The following is a 24,244-nucleotide window of genomic DNA, read 5'->3' as shown; positions in this document are numbered from 1 at the left end:
AGGAAGTTTTTTGATGTTAATGAGGTTGATATGCAATTAGCAAGAGTTCGTAGGTGTCTTGATAATTTGGTTGTGGAATATCAAAGGAAAAGTGATATTGTGAAAAATGTGAATGATGTTGGGCAAAGTAGGAAACGACCTGCACCAAGTTCTATAGACAGTGCACAAGATGAATTTGCTCAATCTAAGAGAACTAAGGTTAGAAAGTTGAATAGGTGTGAATTGGATTTTTATTTAGAAGAAGAACCATTATCGGATGATGAGGATTTGGATATCCTTTATTGGTGGAAAGTAAATACGAAGTATCCGACTTTGCAAAAGATTGCGAAAGATATTCTTGCCATTCCTGTTTCTTCCGTTGCTTCAGAAAGTGCTTTTAGTACCGGAGGAAGAGTTATTAGCCCTCATCGTTCAAGACTTCATTCACAAACTGTGGAAGCATTAATGTGTTTACAAAATTGGATGATGGAAGACATAAAAGGTAAAAGTCTAACTTTTACTGATTTAGTATTGGTTTTGTTTTTGGTTGGTTATCTTATTTTGTTTTTGTTTTTAAAATCTTTTTCTAAGGTTCTTCGAAAGATGCTTATGCTTGCTCCACAGTAATTGATGATTCGGATGTTGATGAAGAACAACAAATAGATGCGATTCAACTAGTACGCTTTAACTTTAATGGATTTGTTTTTATTTACTTTTTCTTTATTGAAAAACTAACTTATACTTGTTTGATATTTCCTTTAGGATCTTGATGAAGTTGAAGAAGATTGATCAAAATTTATTGTAATTTTTAATGTTATGAAATATACACTATGTTTCTCATTTAGTCTTTCATATTTGATTTTTAATCATGTATTTAGACAAGTGTTTTTACGTTTTAGTATTTATTTTGTATTTGAATTTCATGGACTCGAACAAGTATTTGTAATACGATAATAAGTTGCTTACAAAAATACAAAAAAACTCGAAAAAGGTTCAATTTTGACAAATCAAAGATGCTTTGTATAAGACCCATTAAGGACCCATTAAGGACCCTAGACCCTGTCAGACCCGTAGGGTCCGGGTCCGGATCTGAAAATTTTGGACCCTTAGGGTCCGGATCCGGGTCTGGATCCCAAAAAAAAAGGGTCCGGGTCCGGGTCTGGCCAGACCCGCTCCAGACCCGCCCCATGACCATCCCTATTTCTAAGTGTGGTTCGTGTCACGATTATGCGTCCAAATAAAAATGATGTTCATTGGTATTCTGCTGGTGGTGGTTGTTGTAAGGATGTGGTGTTAAAAAAATGGAGGAAGAGGGTTTTGGTGGTTAATGAAAAGGATAAAGGAAGAAGGTTGGAGGAAAAAGTACAAGTTAGAGAAAGCTTGCAAGTCTGAACGGCAAAAGGGAAAAAAGAAACATAAAAGAATGATGGCGTTTTAAAAAACTGAGATCCAAATGCATCTTTACTAGTTACTATCTCAGTAACGAAAGGATAATACATAACACATAACTGACATGACCCACGTATAAGATCTAACACAGAAGTATATGATACTGCAAAGAGGCACCAAATGAATAAATTCCTGCAATTAGATAGGGCTATATGACATAAAAGTTGATTTCTATATTGCAAAATTATTAAAATGATAACACAAGAGATACGAAAAGGATCGATATATGATAAGATTTTAATAGACGGGGATGAAGGAGATACCGGAAGTACTCCTGTGTACAAATCATGAACTGTAACATTCTCATGTATGTGTAGTTATTGGTCCATTGGACTAGCTGGACTGACCATAGGAGGCACCTTCAACTGCTCTTGTGCTTCGGAAACTCTACAATTTTTTGCACTCGCGACATCAACCTCTGAACTAACAGTTCCATTAACTTGATGATCCTCATCTGGTTTATTGTAATCATGAGCATGATTATCTACAAAATCATTATAACCATTAATCATTCCCAAAAATGCAACTCCACCATTGACTACAGTAGGATAAAAGCCAGTGCCATAGGGTAAAGGTTGAACCCCCATCATCCCACTTCCGTTCCATAGAGTACTAGGAGGAACCACAGGAATCTCATAACCACAAACACCATACCCACCGAAAGGATATACGTTACTATAGGCGCCGCCATAGTAATAACCAGGATAAGGGGTGGAAAGAGGAAATTGACCGGGATAATTCACATAGGCACCTCTTGGCCAACTGTTGCTATCTGGGTTTGGAATTGGGAAAAATCTACAGCTACCAAATCTAGAGTTATTTCCGTTATTAGAATTCCTAGTCGCTTCCTTAGGAACGGCCCTCTTAACTTCAACACGCTTACCGCCCAACTCATGATGACTATTTTGCATGAGTTTCTCAACTACTTCTTCAGAATCAAAAGTTATAAACCCAAATCCTCTAGGCCTGTTAGTGGTATTGTCATGCATCACAACTACATCTACAATCTTACCAAACTTCTCAAAATAAGTCTTAAACTCCTCTTCAGTCAAGTTAGGTGACAAACCCCCTACAAAAATTTTCTTGGCTCGTAAGCATTCATCTGTATTGTTAGCTCCCTGGCTACCGTTAATGTTCCTAACATATCCTTTATTTGTATGGTGCACATTGTTGCCTGGTTGTTGCTGAGCAATTGACTGCAGTCCATTTCTTGGTAAAGCTCTTTTCACTTCTACCTATATGACACCAAAACAAATAAAAAAAAATTAATTCAAAAATCACAATGAGTTAGCCCTAATATATTATATATATGTTTTAAAATCAATCCATCCAATGCATTTCTCCAATGACATTAAATAGCTCCCATTTAAATTGAATTTAAAGAATCAAATGACACAATCTTACCCTTGTTAGCTATAACAAATGTTGTTTCTGATTGTGGTATCAAACATAACATGCAACTGATATAATGAGTCAATTTTCCATTGTAATCTTATAAACAAAAAACTACAAATCTTTGACCCTATTTTTACCGATCTAGATGAAACACTTGATGGCATTGGAATGACAAAAGAACCAATTTTAAAACTAAACTCAATTATTTACAATTGTTTATAGAATAGAAAACCAACTTTCAAAACTAAACTCAATTATTTACGAGTTTTCAAAAAATAATGAGTCAGAATCCAAACAAACCAATAAATCAGAACTTACATTCTGCAAATCAAATCAGATTATTTAACCCAAGATTCTACAACTAACCAATAAATTAAAACCACCAAATAACACATAATTATGTACTTGATCACAATAATTCAAATCTCATACATTCCAATTCCAATTAAAGAAAATAACTTCATATACTCGACCTCAAGATTCTACAAATCAAATATAACCTATAGTTTATTTGAACTCAAGATTCTACAACAGTAATAAAAAAATCAAAAGACCAAAACATCACATAATCATATACTCGATCTCAATCATTCAAACGTCATGTACTCTAATTAAAGAAAAGAACATAACAAAACAAAACAAAAACAAAACTTTATACCTCTAAACATATAACCCTAGAAATCCAGCATGAAAAGGGGGATTGATCAAAACTCACCGTTTTACCGGCAATAAAATGGTGATCATTACGAAGAACATCGTCAACAGAACTAGGGCTAGCAAAAGTGACGAAACCGAAACCTCTAGGGATACCAGTAACGCGATCTTTAGCAACATTGGAGGACAAAACGTCACCATATTTGGTGAAGTAATCTTTGAGAGTTGCGTCGGTTGTATCCCTAGATATTCCGCCGATGAACAATTTTCCGACATCAGAATCCGCCATTGTTGTTCAGATCCAAAAGAAATGAGAGAAATTTCTTCTGTTCTTGACTAAGAGTGGGAATACACACTTCGTTTTCGTTCCCTTTTTCTCTCTCAGCCTTCTATTTGGAGTTTGTGTTGATAGCAATACAAGAATTTTGACCAGAACAAAACAGAACAGTAGTCAATAATAATGCGGTCTCGTCGTAACGTAAGACTCGGTACCCCGTCCCGTAGCCCGTAAGCGTAGCTGTCGATAATTGTAACGATCAGATTTTTTTCGTTGTTTAAATAACTACTACTTTTAATTTACACTAATTATCTTTCTATCAAAAAAAAATTACACTAATTATTTTATTTGGTTTTTACACTTTGTTAAATGCACTAATTTACTTTTAAATAATTCTAATGGTATATAATTAAAAATTATAAAAAATTAATATTAATAAAAATAAGATTTCGCTTAACTATATTTTGACAATTAATTGAGAATAAAACATAAATTAAGAGTGATCGATGAATATTATTAAAAAATCAAATGAGACTATTGTTCTGAATCGGAGGGACTATTGTTTTTTAAAAAATTTCGTTAAAGTAGTCGTTTATTATTATAATATTATATTCCCTCCATTCTTTAAAGAAATTTACAAAAGAATTGTTAACCGGAATTAAAAAAATAGAAAATGTTGAACATATTAATTTATTAAATAATAAACTTGATGGAGTAAAAGTGAGAACCATAAATATTAAAAAAATATTAAATGAAAGTTAATGGATAAAAATATAGGGACCACAACTATTAAAAAAAAAATTTATAAAGTTTGTGGAAAATATATGGAGACCATAAACAATAAAAAAATATTAAAATGACGACGTTAGTGGAAGATATGTAGAGACCTAAAACATTAAAATGAAGATGAATAAGCTTAAGTATGTCCAAAATTTGTGATATAAATAAAAAGATTCTTTACGAAAACAACAAATATAACCCAAAATGACAAATAAGAACAACTTTAAGGAAACATAGGAAGTACTAGGCCCGGTCCTATACAAGTGCAACGTGTGCATAGGCACAGGGCCCACCCACAAATTGTAGAAAAACTAAAACAGCCTTATGAAATCCATATATATTAAAACGATAATTCCTCTTCCACGCATAAGTCTGAGAATATGGGAAACTACTCAGCATCGACACTCGCGGAAGATCTGTCGTTTCTTAAAGTGATGCAAATCAAAGAATCATGGTTTAATTGAAAGAAAGTTAAAAATCACATTTTTTTTATCAAGACTTATTTTTAATCTTGTTAATATGGGGAATTATGGTGTGTTTTCTAATTCCTTGATTATTATAGTGATGCAAATCAAAAAATCATGGTTTAATTGAAAGAGTGTGAAACACAGTGTTTCATGGTCTTTTTTTGATTAATCTCCATTATTCAATCATTAAAAGACGTAAATTAATTGTATTTTCATTATAAAGATAACAACTTTGGTGTATAGGCAATGTTAGTATGGACTTTGCACTCAAATAGGAGTACGAGGTTTCATAGCTAGTACATTAGTACAAAGGTGCGTGTTGTGTATGATGCTTTACGGAGTCATAAGTTACGTGGTAAGAATATGCATGCATAAGTGCTTGAATGAGCACCTTGGCACAATAGGTTGGCGAAAACTTCCTCGAGTTCAGATGGAAGATTCATTTAATTCTACTTGGAATTAACTCTTACTATATAAAGAAGCATGCTTAAAGCCCTAGCGACCCGTTTGGTAGGTGGTAATAAACGGTGGTAATGGGAATAAAAAACTAGTATAATTTTAGTTGAAAAATCTCTTAGACTACCTTGATGGTCATGCTTGTCTAACTTCAATCATCTCATTTTCTTCATAAAATTTATTCCAATGCATTACCATTAAGAGATGTGGTATTAGGTGGTAATGGAAATTTATAAATAAAAAAAAAACTTTTTTATGATCAAAGTTATATTACCATGGGAATGATATGAAACTTTTGATGAAATTTTATACTATAAATCATTTCTAATATTATCATTTAATACCACTAACCAGACAAGCTATAAATTCATTAATCCTTCTAACCTAGACATAAGCACAACCCTTCTTCTCCTTCCTTTCTCTTTTCATGGTCTAATGCTTCGTATGAGTTCTCCATTAAACTTTATTATTATTCTCTATAATCAATAAGGCTAGCAACCATCAACAAGGACATACTATTAGTTGGGTGAACCTTGTTGAAGCCTTTTATTTTATTATTACATAGTTTCTAATTAAATTATAGCTAATTTATTAATTAGAGTAATATGTTGCGTAAACCATTGTTGTTGACATAGTTATTAGAATTCCGATTGTGATCTACGATTTTACGATCTAAATATAGGCGACCGATCCAGATCGTAGGTAGGATCTTAATGTGGAAGAATCGTATGATCCTACCTAGCTCAAGAATATAAGTGGTAGAATTATAACACAATTTACGATCCAACGATCCGATTCTACATGGCTACAATTTCAATAGTAAAAAAATTTTCATATGATACAGATTTCACTTACAAATATATATATTTAAAATTATTATATTAATACCTATGTAAAATTTAAGTTTTTCTTGATTTACAATTTAAAAATGATTATTAAAAGCATTATTTTCAAAACTTTATAGATGAAATCAAATAAAGTTTTGCTTACACTTTAAAACTTCAAGAGAACAAATATAATTGATAATCAGTAATAAAAAGCACATTGATACATATTTGTAATTTCCCATGATCCTAAGATCCGATTCTACCCATTTCAATCTTAACTCCTCAACGAATTTAGGTAGAATCCTTATTTTAGGTAGAACTTGACCATGTATATGAATTTCTCTCTCCTTATTTTTTACAACCTAATAGTTTTTCTTCCTCTCTCTCAGCGTAGTGTTTCATTAACATTTATTGCAACAAAAATTAATTTGAACTAATCATTGGCCATTCACATCCTTGATTAAGTTATAACCTAGGTTGCACTAAAACAGACACGGACACGGACACGGACACGACACGGGTACGGGAAAACGCCAACTTAAAAATGGCGGACACGGGGACACGAAAATGGTAATATAATAAATATATCAAATTAAAGATAATTTTACAATCTTTCATTTGATATATGTAAATAAACACTTTAAAAACATAAAACACACATAAAATGCAAATAAGTACCAAATAAACAACATGAGTATTTAAAAATAGTCATACAAACCAAATCAAAGAAAACCAAATAAATAGGTAAATTTAAGATTTAAAAATCAAGATTAACAAATAACACATTAACAATTTAACATTAACAAATAACAATTAACAAATATTCAAAGAGGATATACAAAAAAATCATGAACAACATTTCAACTTTTCAAAATTCAAATTACAAACACATGAACAATTTAACATTAACAAATAACAATTAACAAATATTCAAAGAGGATATACAAAAAAACCAAAAACAACATTTCAACTTTTCAAAATTCAAATTACAAACACTAAGATTAAGAATTTAAGATTAACAAATAACACATTAACAATTTAACCTTAACAAATAGCAATTAACAAATATTCAAAGAGGATATACAAAAAAATCAAGAACAACATTTCAACTTTTATTTTTATTTTTTTTTTCAAAAAAACGTGTCCTTGACTGCTTGTCGTGTCCCTTGTCGTGTCCATGCCGTGTCCGCGTGTCCGAAAAAATATTAAAATATTGGACACTTCATTTGGCGTGTCGGACAGGGATTTTCGCGTGTCCGACACGGGACACGCCAGTCTAGAGAAGTGTCCGTGTATTCTAGGCTATAACTATTCATGAAATTTTAGGAGCAAGTCTTATTTTAGTAGTGAGCCTCCTTCAGACTTGTAAGTTATTTATCTCTTTTCCTTCCTATTTGACTTGTCTCTGCCTATTTTTAAAATTCTACTAAGGTATAAAAATCTAATTTGTTGTTGAACCTTTATAACCATATATTAAGTTTATCTATTACATAAGATGTCTTTTATTAGATGTCCATTCTGAATAGATTTATAGACTTTTAAATAGCTAAAACCCTAAAGACATTCATACATGAGGAGCGGTATTAAAGTGTCCATCGAGGTCCACATGTGAATAGTCTCACATCGAATAAAATAAAGTGATACCCCTTTATAAATTTGAAAAGTAATAATTACTATTTTCAATTCGTTTTAATAGGGAATATTCTTCATACTTGTAAGTGAATTACCTTTTTACTCTTTATTTAAATTGCACGAACTCATTTCATAATTAATCACTTTAAATTTATGAGTAGAGACATGATATGCAAACTGCAAATAATTTAATCCAATTCATTTTATTTGGGTTATCTCTTTAATTTCAATGTAAGCAAAAGCACAAATTACATACATTTTAACGCGTGTGATATTCAATACTTATTTGGTCATGTTACTAATATTTAAGTTTTAATATATATTAATACTTAAACAGAAGATTTTAATGTAGGAAAAATTATTTTTAATAATCTAACTTTTTAATAATTTTTGTAAATTAATTCTAACTTTTAATTAAACATTAATAATTTAATTATACAGGGTGTTTGCTAAGAATGCACTAAGATAATCTCTTACACATCGCACAACATTTTGTTCCTTACCTAGAAAATATGGAGTAAGCGGTAGAAGAATAACAAAAAACCTAAATTAAGTACATGAAAGACGAAATTATCTTTCCTTCTGATTCCATTTCTTACTTCTGACTTCTTCCTTCCCCTTGTTCCTTCTTCCTTTTAGCTGAACGTTCTGTTCTGCTTTTTATTTCTTTTTTTCTTTTCTCTCTTCCCCTCTCTGGATTTGTTTCAAGTGTTTTATTTTATTTTCAAAACTTTTTTCCTTTTTTAATTTTATTATTCCTTTGTTATTGCTTTTACTTTTAATTTATGGTTTCTTAGTACTTAATGTCACGTTTAAACCATTTTTCCTCCTTTTTATTTAAAAATATACCTTTTATCAAATTTTTACTTCTTTTAATCTTAAAAGAAGATGATAAATTATTTTTTTTTCTTTTTTAAGGGATATTCAAAATATCTAACAATTTCCTCTAAAATTGTAGACGACGATTTTAGATGACCTACAGAAAATGCGTTCTACTAGTTTTCATAGTCCTTAATACAATTTACGCTATTCACCCCGTTAACCAAAATAATTTAAGTTATATATTTTATATTTAATGATATAAAATTGATTACATCATTATGATTAATAATTGTTCTTTCTGTTATACGATTTAAATCTTCTGAGACTTTTTCAGTCTTTTTCTTATTACTATTTTATCGGACTAATATTTTGGGTTGGATTTAATATAATAATAGCGTTTACAAGTGTTACAAATTGAAAATAATTGTATTGTTATAAAGTTTTCATAACAATTATTTCTTGGTTGTCATAAAATTGTTAGTTTATTTTTCAACTAAAAAAATATTACGAGGAAAATGTTGCCCGTAAGGGTGTCAAACAGTGTGCTTGTTGGATTAAATTAGCTACCAACAAATCATATTTTTTTCATACACTATGTTATAGCTATGATGTTTTCCTTCTATTAGTTGTGATCTAAGTAGAAAAAGTGTGCCCACTGAAGACTTTTATGATTGGCCATCATTATTAAGGTGACGACATTTATTAAAGTAGGCAGTTAACAGGGATTAGTCCTGCCCTACTATTGTTCGCATTTCTGCTCTAAATGATTTAGTCTTATTATTATGACCGGTAAATTTTTAAAAGATTATAAATTATTTCGTTATATTTTGAATGTTGTTAAACCAATCAGTGTTAAATTAATTTGTTACTATTATTTTACGAAATGGAATTGTATTACTATGTTTTTGCTTATTTTTGTGTACTTTATTCTGTTGTTCTTCCATCTTATTTTGAAGGTTAATCTAGGAGAATCTCGAACAAGGATACTTAGAAATAATAACGAATAAAATATTTTTTAATTCTATTAATTTTTATCCCACTACTAAACCTTTCAAACCTTTCAATATAGTTTTATTTGAATATTTTCCTTCTATCTCAAGTTGAATCATTTTGATTTGTTTTTTTTTTTTTTTGTCAAACATCTTTCTTAAACATATATTTTGTACATGAAAAAGCTTAAAATAATATAATAAGTTTTATGCTTGTGTTACTAGTAAGATCATAGAAAAGTAATAAATAGTTTAGTACACGATTTAAAGGACACTATTATTAGATAAGAGTTTGGACAGAAAAGAAAGTAAATAAAGGAAAATAGTCCGGGAGAAGAAAAAAGCAAGAATAGAGAAATAAAAAGAAAGTAATTTCTTGTAACATTTTTCTTTCAAATCTTTACAATTTTAAAAAGGTTGAAATATTTACAAAAATTATTCATCCAATCCTTTTAAATTCCCTCTCTCCAAATCTCTTTTCTTTTATTTTGTTATGTATATAAGAAATCTTTCATCTAAGATCCTATATCTCAGGATCCTTTATCCCTTTAAATCTCTTTCTGTTCTTTTTTCTCTCAAACACACTTTCACTTTTACAAATGCCTCACAAACACTATCTACATAAACATGAGAATTAAGTTAACATTTATAAACAATAAGCACAAATACAATGTAAAATAATATCAATATCACCGTAATCAAATATTTTGATTACTCACACATAACAATAATGCCTTAACCTTAATCTCAATAGATTAAAGCCAGCTACATGATCACCCACACTTCTCGTGCTTTTACTATGTGCTAAGGAGCAATACTAATCTTTCAAGCACATATAGTATAAAATATTAATTATGTTTTTTAATAGCTACACATCTTCCTTTTATAAAAAACCTTTTAAAAGAAATTCTAGCTATTTAAAAAATGGAGGGTATTATCAAATTTGAGAGATTAACTTAATCATATCTTTGTTAGGTTTAAACTTGGCTTGTAATGGCTTGGCTTTCCACATGCTAACAGCAACCTTTTCTTCCATGTCTATATTTTTCTCAACACTTTCCCATTCAAAGCATTGTATTAGTGATCCTAATGTCAATCCAAGCACTCTCATGGCCAAATTCTCACCAGGACAAGCCCTTCTTCCAGCGCCAAACGGCATGAACATAAACCCGACTCTATCACCTTCAACATTTTCAAACCTTTCAGGTTTGAACTGGGTTGGGTCATCCCAAACTTTAGGGTCATTTTGGATGGCCCATAAGTTTATAAATAGCATAGTTCCTTTAGGAATATGATAGCCTCCTACAACACAATCTTGGGAAGACTCATGAGGAGGTATAAGAGGAGCAACGGGATAAAGTCTTAGAGTCTCCTTTATTATGCAATGAAGGTAAGGAAGATGTTGAAGATCATGTTCCTCAATCAATCGATCATGTCCTACATGTTCCAAGATTTCTTTCCTTGCCTTGTCATAAACTTGAGGTTGTTTCAACAACAATGTCACCACCCATTCCATTGTGCTAGAAGTCGTTTCAGTTCCCGTTAAGAATAAAATCTGGTATAAGAGAAACAATGCATAAGTTCAAAAGAAGTAATAAACTACAAGTGTACTGAAATGCAAAGGTAGGCTGATGGATGGAAATAAACTAGCAATAATCGAACTTACATGTTCCAATTAAGACAATATACGCACAATTTTCATAAAATACAACAAACCTAAAAATGACCAGTAAAGATAAAAGATTACAAGTTCGCAATATTAGTAAAAAGTAGTGATAGTTATGGAAGGGAGTCCAACCAAACTCATGGATTTATTTTGTGGGGATTCAAATATAGATTAGAGTTTGAAAATTTTAGATATAAAATTAGACACACTGCGTCTAATGGGTCTAAGATCTTATATTGATTCTTAATAAATCTAAAAAAAATTTAAAAATTTTTTAATATGATTTTTAGGTCTAATTAAGTCTAAAATAAATTTATTGTTCAAATATAAATCTTTAATGATTCCAAATAATTAAAAATAATTCTTACGTAAGTCTAAATTAAATTGATTATCCATTAGGTCATGGGGCGTGGACCTAGACGAGGTGTGACTAGGTCTAGATTTATGAGTATGATAAATTAATAAGAATAATAATATTATAGTGGTCCCACTAAAGAGATGCAATCTTAACCATTAATTTTTGTACTATGAAATGTAGACCACAAATTTTTCTTATTAAAGAAAACATCAAAAGAAGGTAGATAAATATCAAAAGTAGAAATAATTTTTTTTCAAAAAATATATTTTAACACAAGCTATTAAATATTTGTTAGTAACCGCCAATAATCTAAAAATCATCTGACAATTTTATAGATTAATTTTATTTAATTGTTATAGTATTTGACGTATTCGTCATTGAAGGTGTTCAAAACAGATACAATAAATCAAAATTTACTACATCTTGTAACTGAATCCAATTTGAACCTACTTTAAAAATGATTTAATTTATACTAAACAAAACACAATTTCAAACCGACCCGAAATACCTAACCCGAAATCAACCCGATGACTCGAATGAACACCTCAACTCGCCATATCCATATTATTTTAGTGTATGCCAACATTAAAAAATAAAGTATCAAAATAATAATTATTTTCAATTGACAATTACATAAATATAACAATTAGAAAACACGTTCTAAATTCTACTATTAGATTGGTTCAAAATAAAATTATGTGAACGAAATTTATATAAAACTTTGATAAGTAGGGTGAAAATAAATGGGAACTTAAAGTGGGAGCCTACCTGAATAAGGCCTTTGATAATATACTCAGTAGAATAATCAGGATCAGTCTTCTGTAGTTCAAGCAAAACCTGAATCAAGTTCTTTTCACCCTTTTTAATTCCATCATTCATTATTTTCTTCTGTTGATCCACTAATTCTTGGAAGAACTGATCAAGTTTAACAAATATATTCATACATCTTTTCTCAAATTTCTTATGCAACCCTAAATACTTGAAAAATGGGAATAAATCTCCAGCACTAAATGCCCCACCAATACCCAATAACTCTTTAAGTAGCTCTTTAAATCTCTTCCCTTCTTCACTTTCTTCTATTCCTCCATAAATCCTCTTCCCTGCAAATTAGTGTCAAAATTTAAATTAAATTGACAAAATTTTAAACTTAAAACAATAAATTTGATAAGAAAAATAATAAGGGATAAATATTTAAACTCAATTAAATTCTTAGTCATGAAAACATTAATTTCACACTAAGACAACTATTATTGTTTAACCTAAAGTAAAACTTGCTTCTGTTTTCATCCTTTTTTTCAAACACTTTTGAGTTTTACACCAATTATACGTTTTGCTTTTAACCTTTCATGACTTATCTTTAATACTATAAGTTAAAATATAATCAAGTGAAATCTTGTTAGATTTGTCTTAATGTAAGAATTATAAGTTAAAATATAATCAAATTTTCATAATTTTTAATCAGGTATAATTAGAGATATTAAGCCTAAAAATATTACCTTAACAAATTAAAAATAAATAAATAAAACTAGTAGGTTGAATAGATAAAAAAATAAATGATACTAAAACAATAGATAGAATTTTATTAGATTGGTTTCAACTTTTAACCTCAATATACTACAAATATTTTGTTGAAGCGCCCATTAGGGCATTACTACTTGTCGTCACCCTTTTCTATCCCCTCCTAATAAAAATACGAATTTGTTCCTAAACTTTAAGAATTTACAAATTTGCCATTAGAGTTGATAACTTTTCATTTTCATTTTTTTTTAATTTTTTATTATTATTTTTATTTATATTATTATTGTTATTATTATTATTATTGTTATTATAATTATTATTATTATTGTTATTATTATTATTATTATTATTATTATTATTATTATTGTTATTATTATTATTATTATTGTTATTATTATTATTATTATTATTATTATTATTATTATTATTATTATTATTTAAATAAAAGTAACTTAAAAAATAAATTAATCAAACAAAAGAAATTTTATAAGACGAAATTAAAAAAAAAAATTACCAGTCGCACAAACCGTGCGACTTGACCTAGGTACAGTCACACGTTTTGTGCGACAGGTAATTATTTTTCTTTTTTTTTTAAATATATATATATATATATATATATATATATATATATATATATATATATATATATATATATATATATATATATATATATATATATATATATATATATATATATATATATATATATATATATATATATTGAATTTCGACTTATAAAATTTCTTTTGTTTAATTGATTTATTTTTTAAGTTACTTTTATTTAAATAATAATAATAATAATAATAATAATAATAATAATAATAACAACAACAACAACAACAACAACAATAATAATAATAATAATAATAATAATAATAATAATAATAATAATAATAATAATAATAATAATTACATTTAAAAATATAAATTAAATATAATAATTAAAAAAAAATAATAATTTAATAATAATAATAATAATAACAACCACAATAATAATAATAATAATAATAATAATAATAATAATAATGATAATAACAAAAATAATAATAATTATAATAACAATAATAATAAAAAATAAATAAATAAAAATAAAAATTTATAAAAAATTTATATAAAAAAAAAAATTCCAGTCGCACAAAACGTGCGACTTGACCTAGGTCGAGTCGCACGTTTTGTGCGAATGGTTTTTTTTTTAAAACTTTTTTTTTGAATTTCGACTAATAAAAATTCTTTTTGTTTAATTACTTTATTTTTTTAAGTTACTTTTATTTAAATAATAATAATGCTAATAATAATAATAATAATAACATTTAAAAGTATAAATTAAATTTAATAATTAAAACAAAAATAATAATTTAATAATAATAATAATAATAATAATAATAATAATAATAATAATAACAACCATAATAATAATAATAATAATAATAATAATAATAATAATAATAATAATAATAATAATAATAATAACAAAAATAATAATTATTATAATAACAATAATAACAATAATAAAAAAAAAATTTTTAAAAAAAATTCTAGTCGCAGGTTTTGTGCGACTGGTTTTTTGTTTTTTTTTTAAATTTTTTTTTTAAATTTCGACTTATAAAATTACTTTTGTTTAATTAATTTATTTTTTAAGTTACTTTTATTTAAATAATAATAATAATAATAATAATAATAATAACATTTAAAAATATAAATTAAATATAATAATTAAAACAAAAATAATAATTTAATAATAATAATAATAACAACCACAATAATAATAATAATAATAATAATAATAATAATAATAATAATAATAATAACAAAAATAATAATTATAATAACAATAATAATAAAAAATAAATAAATAAATAAATAAATTCCAGTGGCACAAAACGTGCTACTGGTTTTTTTTTTTTGTTTTTTTTTTTGAATTTCGATCTATAAAATTTCTTTTGTTTAATTAATTTTTTTAAGTTACTTTTATTTAAATAATAATAATAACTAAAATAATAATAATTATAATAACAATAATAATAATAATAATAATAACAATAATAATATAAATAAAAATAATAAAAAAATAAAAAAAAATGAAAATGAAAAGTTATTAACTCCAATGGCAAATAAATTTTTAAATTTCAGGGGCAAATTCGTAATTTCATTCAAAGGGTGACGATTAAATAAAAAGGGTGGCGACAAATAAAAATCGGATTAAATAAATTGTCTCACGTTGAGAAAAAGAAAAAAATATATAATTTTATAATATTAAATTCAACGGTTAACCTAAAAATCAACCCTCAAGCCATTTAGAACTTCCCTTCTCTTCTTCAAATTGTGCATCACGAAGGTGATAAGTAAACAATAAACAATAAACAATAAACAATAAACAATAAACAATTAGCATAAAAAGGTTTGAACCCTACCTGCAATCATCCTCATCATAACATTATTAGTTAACTCAATCAAAGCTGGTTTAATCTCCAACATCTGATCTCTTTTTTCATATATTTTCTTGATCAACAATCTTACTTCATCAGCTCTTATATCACCCAACAGATTTAAACGATGTGGTGATAAGATCTCAGTCGCCGCAATCCTACGGTGGTGACGCCATAGTTGACCGTATGGGGCCCACAATAAGTTTGTATAATTATACCCAAGTATCTTAGCGCCAATAAGACGAGGACGGTTGGCAAAGATGATGTCATTGTTCTGAAGACAATCTTCAACAGCAGAAGCTGAGGACACCAGAAGAGTGGGCCGAAAGCCCATGTAGAGATAGATTACAGGCCCATATTTGTTGGAAATTTGGGCTAAGGTCCGATGGATTTGGGTCGGGTTTTTTAAAAGGTAGAGGTGACCTAGAATTGGAAGGGTGGGAAATGGGGTGGGTGGTAGGTTCTGGAACTTGTGTAGGATTCTTTTGGTGATTATGTAAGAAAGTATGAAGATGATGGAATAGTATAACAAGTTTGTATCCATTATTTTTTTGTTTGATTTTATTTTTTAATGAAAGAATGTGTATTATGTTTTGTTTATATACACGTTCATTTATGGGACTTGAGTTAGGAAGTAAAAACAAAATTTGATACGGTGAAGAAATAACAATCAGAATGCAAATAATTGACTTGTATAATTGCAAGGTAAGAGTCTAGATTTCAATGACACCAGAACCATCCTTGGTTTTACTTTTCCACATAAATATGTGTAGAGTTTAATCTGGAACTTTCAAGTGTCATAGATACATCAAACACGAAGTCCACCTAATTACTCAAATGAATCAACCCGACTCGATTATAAATCAATTAAAATTGACCCGACTAACAATCCAATCGACCATTTGCATTGACAGGTCTATCAATTGATGATTAAATCAATATAATTTAATAAAATCCATAACCAGAACTATAATGGAAGTACAAGAGTAGAAAATTTTTCAGATAAGAGGTTTAGATCATGTGATTAAGAACACACAAATTCTTTTATGAAACAATTTCATCCAGAAACATGGCTTATATTTAAAACTTTTAACTTATGGATTTCATGTTTTGAGGTCGTCTCACTGCAAGACAGTAGCATTATAGTTTTAAAATGAAATCATTTCTATTGGTTAATTCATGTATATTTAATATATTAAATTAATCACTGATCAATTATATAAATAAAAAAATTATATGAGTCCGTCTCATGGTGAAATGATCTTATACAAGATAAGCTGCATAATGACAAGGTCTCATGCAAGACTACGTGTTACAATTTACATGCCTAAAAAGAAACGGAATAGTAGAATAAATTTGCAACTGCATTGGGAGACACGAGTCAAAAAAGTTGGAAGCAAGAAGCCAAAATAGAATTGGTCTAAGGACCGGAGCAAATTGGAACCATTTTATACTCTTTACAAGTTGATTGAAAGCAAACAATTCAGCCAAAAAGGATTATTACCTTTCATTTCATCACTTGTGAAAGCAAAACCTTTATACAAGTTCATTTCCTGTACATGTTAAAAAACTCAGAAAACATGGCAGTGAAATCAAAAGAATTATTAAGCAACATTACTGAGAATGCTTGTTTCATCATCGTTATTTGATGAGCAGATGAAACATGGACAGAACGTCTTCGGTTCAACTACAAGCCATCGGATAAAGCAGGCACCTTCAACATTTAAGAGTAACGTGTTAGTCGATCAGCTGTACATGTTTCCTCCATATCTTGTGTAAGCAGTCCTTGCGAATGCTTGCAATGCTACAGAAACGGAATGATCTTCAGCTTTCCCGCTTCACAAGAGGCCTTTTGAAGACATTCATTATTCTACAAGTTTCAAGAGCTTTGACATCAAGTTGTTAGATGATTATTGTACTTTTTTCCTCTGTACAAGGCTCAGTAGGAAGTCCGTGAATATATGCTCATACTCTGGCATCTTACCGTAACCTGCAGATACCATAGCATACAGATTAGTTTCTTTGGCATTGTCCTTGATCATGGGAGTGCAAAGATGAATCAGAGCTCACCAGGAAAGTAGTTTATATCAATAACATAAAAGTTATCGCGGGTCCCATATTCGCGTATAATGTCTAAATTGAAAAGCTGGAGACCCTGAATAAATGTACAACATAAGTTCCTGTTGAATCATATGGACAGAAATGAAGAAAATATCGCATAAGCGAGATGAAAACTATTTACCAGTCGATGTCTTAGTTCTTTCGCTAGTTTTTCCAACAAAGGTCGGGGAGGTAGCTCTGCAAGGAGAGAACAAAGTTTGTTAAAAAGGAAATGGCGGGCAGTTGCGTAGAATGGCAATACTGAATTAGTAGATAAGTCTTGAGACTTTACCAGCAACATTAGGATCTAAATCGGCATCATCCGCTGATGCAACCGCACAAGAGACTCGTGGGAAGCGATATACACCACTGGTTCTTGACAGTTGACGTTTAGTAACATTGGGGAGTGAGAACCGCCTCACCACTTTAATTGCTTCTCCTACAATAAAAACTTTAAACAGCACGCCACCTAATGCATCAAATGCAATGGACGCAGAGCGTTAGAATTTCAGAAATAGATTGCTGATGACAATTTTTTTAGAAAAAAAGGTTGTGAAGGCCATTCTATTGATATACCATGATTTACAAACTCCTGCAATACGAGCGGTGGTTCTAGCTTTTGTAGAGAATACTGATCATAAGCAAGTGATAACTCGTGGGATTTTGCACTGCCATCAGCGATTAGTGGCTTCACAACTGCAACATCGCATGCCCAACAATTTTTTTTATCATTAGCCAATTAGGGAAAACAAAATGTTTTGTCTATGATGTTTGTTATATTCTATTGTTCTTTATTCATTCATCATAGTCAGTGTAAAACGGAAGGTTTTATACTTTTTCGGAGTATTATAATTCTGTGAAAGAGAGAATACCCGATATACAAGGCACAATATACACAAAATGCTTTTTTCCAAGTACAGCATTACATCATACTAAAAAGCTTGAAAAATTCCAAGTGTCACAAGTAAGGAGAGTTTGCCAAATGGAATTCATTTATTGGCTAAAGAAAAATGACATGGAATTTGATCTTAACCAATATTTCTATCATTAAAGTATCTTTGACTAGCATTTATTTATAGTTAAATTGAGTAAAGTAGAGAATATAATATACTACATAACATATTGTTGACAATTTCCAAAATTACAGAGTTAACTTATATACATATAACCGTCAAAATTGAGTGTTATTTTACTGCATAATATCTCTGGCTTTATTTTTTTTATATCATATATTTGTATATGTCGATGGTAAAAAAATCGGACATTGCACAAATTTCTACACCAGTATATGTATATTATTAATCTTCTAAACAAATACAGATTAGTATTATTATGTGCAAATATTATGATCTAGATTGACTAACATACCAAGCGGAAGGTTTAACCTTGCCTTGGAAACTTTTAACGGAATGGATAACGAATCCTTTTTGATAACCAATTGTTGGGGGACATCAACATTCCCTGCAAAATTCATCATCAAAACTTTAATTGAAGGGAAAATACAAGTTGTATAACCAGAAAATTAGCACAAAGAATAATGGCAGAGTAATAAAATTTGCTCATGATTTAATTCAACTAACCATAAGTGTCGGAGAGGTTTAAGTCAGCAACAACCTGCAGCATTGACTGTCGATTGTGTAAATGTTGTATGGCAGCTGGTGGATCCAACACGGTTACTTCAGGATGTGTTTGTCTGTAATCCTATAGATATATACAATATGCATAAAGAAAATATATGTGTGTGAACCAATAGTTGCATAAGATAGCAGATAGATCTTCAAACTATCACAAAACAAAGTTTAATAAAATATAAGACAAATTAGAGCAGATAAAATTTAGGTGTTTGGTATGAGAAGCTGAAATGAAATGCAAAGCGAAATCTTAAAGAGGGATAATCGAATAATAAGTACTATTATTAATTGTTTGGTACAAAGAGGGGTAAAGGTATGAAAATGGTGAGATCGAAGATTAGGAGGATGAGTATGCTTGTTTATAGTTACCTCCCATGTCATCAGCCGGTCTACCTTCTCTCAAGCCCAACCCATTAAAGCTTAATGCTTACTCTCACTTTATATTTTCCTTTATGAACTGGCCCAATTAGAAATGGCCTCTCAAAGAGACCGTCTCTCACAAGAATTTGTGTTTTCCTATTTAATTCCTTTTTAACCCTTTAAAAACAGCTAAACAGCCCCTTAAAGTGAAGGGCATGATCACCAATATCAAAGAGCACCATCAGGAACAGGAAGAAAGTGGATAGCAAAAACAATATAAATTGAAGTAAGATATTGTATTATAATATACCCAAGGCCCAAAGTTACTGAACTGATCAAAATAAAAGTCATTTAATGGAATCCAACAGCAGAAGAGACAATTTTGTCAGTCAAGATTCAAGAATGGGCATGAAATATATAATTACACTTCCGAATATAAAATGTTCATCTGAGCTGGAAAACATTGCTACATTGCTCAGATTATCAAGAAAGTTTTAATAAAAACAGCCATTTGTCATCACGTAACTTAAGTGAGCACAGACATGTCCCAACGAGAGAGAAATTAAAGAAAATAAAAAAAAATTGAAGTAAATATAACATCGAACATCTCATCATCATCATCGCACCTAGTGTATCGCGCTCATAGGAATAACATTGAACATCTAAATGAAGCATTTAAAGTGATTGTAGTCATATACAGCATCACTCACCTCAAGAACCTGCTGCCAGTCCTTTCCAATTAACTGCATCAAAAATTACACACATACAACATGGCGTTAGCTATTTGCTTCTTTGAAATTCACATAAACCAAAAACAAAGATGACCCAAATTTTCAGGTACTTGAGCATAGTGTAAAGATGCGGTAACGGCCGCGATCTCGATAACAAAACGATAATGCGGTAATGAAAGTGATGCAGTTATCTTAACGCCTAAATATTGGTCAAAACCATAAGATATCCCTTGATACAGCCTAATACGCGATTTTTTTTGCACCTTTACAACACAGGGAATATTGGTTCGTTTATTTTGAAAACCTTTACACGAGAATGACACGAAGCGATGCGGCCTTGTTTTTACACTATGTACTTGAGGAAAATAGATCAATCAACATTCGCATAAATTAATAGTTGGATATATGCAATTCAGAAAGTAAAAAGAATAAATCAAGATAGAGATCAATTACCTTGTGCAATACAACGTCAAATGGACCTTGTTCAGATAAAGGTTTGTCTATATCAATAGCAACAAATGTTATTCCCTTCATCCTGCATATATCAAATGGAAAATAACAAATTATGTGTTGAAAATAATTTAGGCATAAAAAGACCATTAATATTATTATTAATGTTAAAAGGACAAGTCATAGTGGTATGCTACAATTCAGGCAGGATGGAACTTATAAAAGATATAAATACAACTCGTTTTCAGACACCAGATGATGATTCAAAATTAACAGTGGAACCTTTGGCAATGTCAAAAGCAAACTCATTCTCACTCCACATGTGATCCAAAAGGTATATTAAAAAATCTGCGTACGAACTGATTTAACGTAGACACAACTACCCCAGATATTTAGGTAGAGTCATGAAAGAAACTCGTCAAAAAACGACAATTTTGCCCATAGTACATGTCACTTAATTATATATACACACCCATATATAATAAAAACATTTCTTAATCGTGTATAAAGTATACTAGTATAGTAGTAGCAACTTTATGATCATCTACATGTTTCCAAAAGAAAAGGATCTAATTTCTACATTCAATGAAAGGAACAAAATTATTGTATAACCTATCAGGCCACCTAAGAGTAGAAGACTATTGAAATGACATGTACCATGAATAAGAACAAAAATGGGAAACTAAAGGGTTAAATCCCCAAGCTCCACCAAGCTACTATAGCATTTACAGATAACAAACAAGTGGTGCATAAATAAAAGCATAGCATGTCAAGATTGTCAACAAATTATTAGAGTATCTTCCTACATATTTGGTAATGAGGGCCCAAACCTATACAAAGATATAAAAACCTTAGAAAGGCTTTTGTTTACTCACTAGTCCTCCATCAAAGTTTGCTACAATTACTATTTTTGTACGTCCTGCTTAATTTGCTACATTTCATTTTTTGGAATAGCTCCACCATTTTCTTTAAATTTAATCCATAATTTTTTTTTCTCTCTAATAATGTCATTCAGACAATCTAGTAGCAAACTCAAAGAGAACAAATGATCACTTCAATCAATACAAAAAATACAATTTGTCTTTTTGATTATCTTGCATAAAGATGTCACTTCAATTGAACATTATCACTTGCCAAAAATTTGGTGCAAATCCATACAAAATAATTTTTCTTTAAGAGTATTGAATCAGGAGAATCTCAAGCTTTTGTCCATTATTAAATCAAAAACAATCAAGAAACTAATTAGTTTTCTTATTACAAACAAGGAAACACAAGGAATATGTAAAAAGAATTAGAATAGTTTGATTCCAAATCCAGAATCCTTTAAGAATCCAGTTTGCTTTCCATAATCTTCAATTATGTACTTAAATCAAATAGAATAAAAGCAATCCAGGCACACCATAAGTATTAATTAATTTTCCCCATCCTAATTTTTTATTTAAAAAAAATATCATTGTTTAATCAGCTTCCATCCAGATTGCATTGACACAATATTAATTACCCATATGTGATTAATAGCCTTTCTCATGATATTAATAAATAAATACCAATTGTACAGGTTGCCTGCTGAATATTCACTTGTGATCTTTAGCAAGCAGAAAAATAGATAAAAATATCATTTTTACCATTAAAGGTTCAATCTTAAACAAACCTCTTTGCTATGACAGGAATCCAACCCAAAACTCCATAAAGGCCACCTAATACCATTGTCAACGGGGTGGAGCAAAAATTGTTAAATTCTTTGAAAATCCTGTATAATTTAACAAATTGATTCTTTTTCTAATAACTTTTCATCTATAAACATTTAACAATATGTAATTTAATATAAGACACTAAATTTTTTCGCAGTTAAACATGTTAAACATAGTCAGATCCTCATCCTCCCCTATTGTGTAATACACCCGAGACCCGACCCTCAAACCCCAAGAAGCCACTTAATTCCATTATGTAATACACTCGACACTCAAAAACCCGCAAAGATGAGAGTCATGTAACGACATTTGAGCATTGCCATGACTGTTACATGATCCTGCGTTGCTAAAATCACAACCGAAACTACATTTTTCACCTACCACCCACCATAAAGGAAAAAAACTACAGTAACTTTCTGACTGAAAACGACATTATGTATCCTAGCAACTGATAAATATGATCTTAAAAATCATGTATATTTCCTGAGGTGAATATACTCATAATTGATTGGAAAATACGTCCCGAAATTGAAAAACAGAGATTAAAACCAAAACCAACAAAATCGGATCTCATTAGACATGCACGCATTAATCAATCAGAAATTTAACCATAAATTAAAGAAAAAATATTTTCATGGGGTTAATTAATCAATTTAATTGATTTAAATGACGATAGAAATTCGTAATTTTAAAATACCTAGCGAGAACCTCAAGCTTGGGTTGTAAAAAACTCTTGGTTTTCTTTGATGTAAGAGCATATCCAACAACGAGTTTTGAAGGTTCTGAAAACCCTTTAAACATCAGCGCCTTTGTCTTGTTTTCCTCCTCTTTTTCTTTTTCTTTTTCCTGTTTTTCCTGTTTTCTTTCCTCCATTTTTAATTCTCTTTTGTCCTCCATTAATACCATCATTCTCATATCCTCAACCAGCATCATGACAATATTAAAACGTTGTTAAAGTTTTAATTGAAAAAGATGGATTTCAACGTGACAAGATGGGCATTAATTAACAGTTTTTTTGCAAGATTTTTAACAAATACATAAAATAAATGGTGGGATGTTGTGAATTTTCTGGAAAAAAGATGAATAATGAGAGATGCCAAAGATGGGAAACGATACAAGAAGGGGGTATGACGGAAATGGAGGGTTTATTTATAAAGGAAGAGAGAAAGCGGGGTGGTGGGGGTTCGAATGAAAAAAAATGTGTTTGGCAATTGCTGGATGACAATTACGCATTAAATATTCAATCAAAAACTAAATTCTATGAGACGATCTCATTGAGAAATGTATTTTACAAGTGGCCCATTAAATAAGTAATAAACTTCTTGTTTGAAATTGTCACATTGAAAAATGGTCTAAATAAGTAATATTCGATTGGGAATAAATGGTATCTGATATAATCAATTAGGATATTTCGTTTTAAATATTTGATTTTAAAATTATAGGTAAAATTATGGGTTCGGGAGGTTGGTTTATTTTTCCCAATCCTTATACATCGCCACCCTATTTATTTTATCGCCACCCCCCAACCCTAATGAAATTACGAATTTGCTCCTGGACTTTCGATTTTGCCACTGGACTTAAAATTT

At 29.6% G+C, this 24,244-nt stretch overlaps 3 protein-coding genes across 4 annotated transcripts; all 3 read right to left on the bottom strand.

Annotated features, from left to right (window-relative positions):
* Nucleotides 1–1,526: 1,526 nt before the first annotated feature.
* Nucleotides 1,527–3,913, bottom strand: LOC130798098 (RNA-binding protein 1-like). The gene is made up of 2 exons (XM_057660964.1): nucleotides 3,539–3,913; nucleotides 1,527–2,663 (listed from the first exon to the last, which is right to left on the bottom strand). The coding sequence occupies exons 1-2, from the start codon at nucleotides 3,764–3,766 to the stop codon at nucleotides 1,746–1,748; spliced, it is 1,146 nt and encodes a 381-aa protein (XP_057516947.1). The 5' UTR covers nucleotides 3,767–3,913; the 3' UTR covers nucleotides 1,527–1,745.
* A 6,272-nt stretch (nucleotides 3,914–10,185) lies between these two features.
* LOC130798096 (cytochrome P450 81Q32-like) lies at nucleotides 10,186–16,944 on the bottom strand. The gene is made up of 3 exons (XM_057660961.1): nucleotides 15,681–16,944; nucleotides 12,520–12,851; nucleotides 10,186–11,282 (listed from the first exon to the last, which is right to left on the bottom strand). Exons 1-3 carry the CDS (start codon nucleotides 16,237–16,239, stop codon nucleotides 10,665–10,667), a joined length of 1,509 nt encoding a protein of 502 aa, XP_057516944.1. The 5' UTR covers nucleotides 16,240–16,944; the 3' UTR covers nucleotides 10,186–10,664.
* Nucleotides 16,945–17,085: 141 nt separating this feature from the next.
* LOC130798097 (inositol-tetrakisphosphate 1-kinase 3-like) lies at nucleotides 17,086–23,852 on the bottom strand. 2 transcript variants are annotated; one of them, XM_057660962.1, is made up of 10 exons: nucleotides 23,356–23,852; nucleotides 20,971–21,052; nucleotides 20,497–20,529; nucleotides 19,376–19,496; nucleotides 19,164–19,256; nucleotides 18,372–18,491; nucleotides 18,088–18,264; nucleotides 17,938–17,993; nucleotides 17,766–17,850; nucleotides 17,086–17,685 (listed from the first exon to the last, which is right to left on the bottom strand). In XM_057660962.1, the coding sequence occupies exons 1-10, from the start codon at nucleotides 23,589–23,591 to the stop codon at nucleotides 17,606–17,608; spliced, it is 1,083 nt and encodes a 360-aa protein (XP_057516945.1). In that variant the 5' UTR covers nucleotides 23,592–23,852; the 3' UTR covers nucleotides 17,086–17,605. The 2 variants fall into 2 exon arrangements, with proteins under 2 accessions (XP_057516945.1, XP_057516946.1); XM_057660963.1 differs by lacking the exons at nucleotides 20,497–20,529; nucleotides 20,971–21,052; nucleotides 23,356–23,852 and adding an exon at nucleotides 19,796–20,490.
* Between the last annotated feature and the right edge of the window lie 392 nt (nucleotides 23,853–24,244).

Source organism: Amaranthus tricolor, chromosome 13, assembly GCF_026212465.1.
Source record: "Amaranthus tricolor cultivar Red isolate AtriRed21 chromosome 13, ASM2621246v1, whole genome shotgun sequence".
Lineage (NCBI taxonomy): Eukaryota > Viridiplantae > Streptophyta > Magnoliopsida > Caryophyllales > Amaranthaceae > Amaranthus > Amaranthus tricolor.
Note: the sequence above shows the minus strand (reverse complement) of the source record. Positions and strands in the feature narration are given on the sequence as shown.

Coding starts and splice junctions, on each gene's coding strand:
- LOC130798098 (XM_057660964.1), bottom strand. CDS start 3,766: ATGGCGGATTCTGATGTCGGAAAATTGTTCATCGGCGGAATATCTAGG. Junction 2,664..3,538: donor ATTTTATTGCCGGTAAAACG/GTGAGTTTTGAT, acceptor GGTGTCATATAG/GTAGAAGTGAAAAGAGCTTT.
- LOC130798096 (XM_057660961.1), bottom strand. CDS start 16,239: ATGGATACAAACTTGTTATACTATTCCATCATCTTCATACTTTCTTAC. Junction 12,852..15,680: donor TATGATGAGGATGATTGCAG/GTAGGGTTCAAA, acceptor ACTAATTTGCAG/GGAAGAGGATTTATGGAGGA. Junction 11,283..12,519: donor TTATCAAAGGCCTTATTCAG/GTAGGCTCCCAC, acceptor CTCTTATACCAG/ATTTTATTCTTAACGGGAAC.
- LOC130798097 (XM_057660962.1), bottom strand. CDS start 23,591: ATGATGCTGGTTGAGGATATGAGAATGATGGTATTAATGGAGGACAAA. Junction 18,265..18,371: donor GCAGGAGTTTGTAAATCATG/GTATATCAATAG, acceptor TTGATGCATTAG/GTGGCGTGCTGTTTAAAGTT. Junction 17,686..17,765: donor TGATATAAACTACTTTCCTG/GTGAGCTCTGAT, acceptor TGGTATCTGCAG/GTTACGGTAAGATGCCAGAG.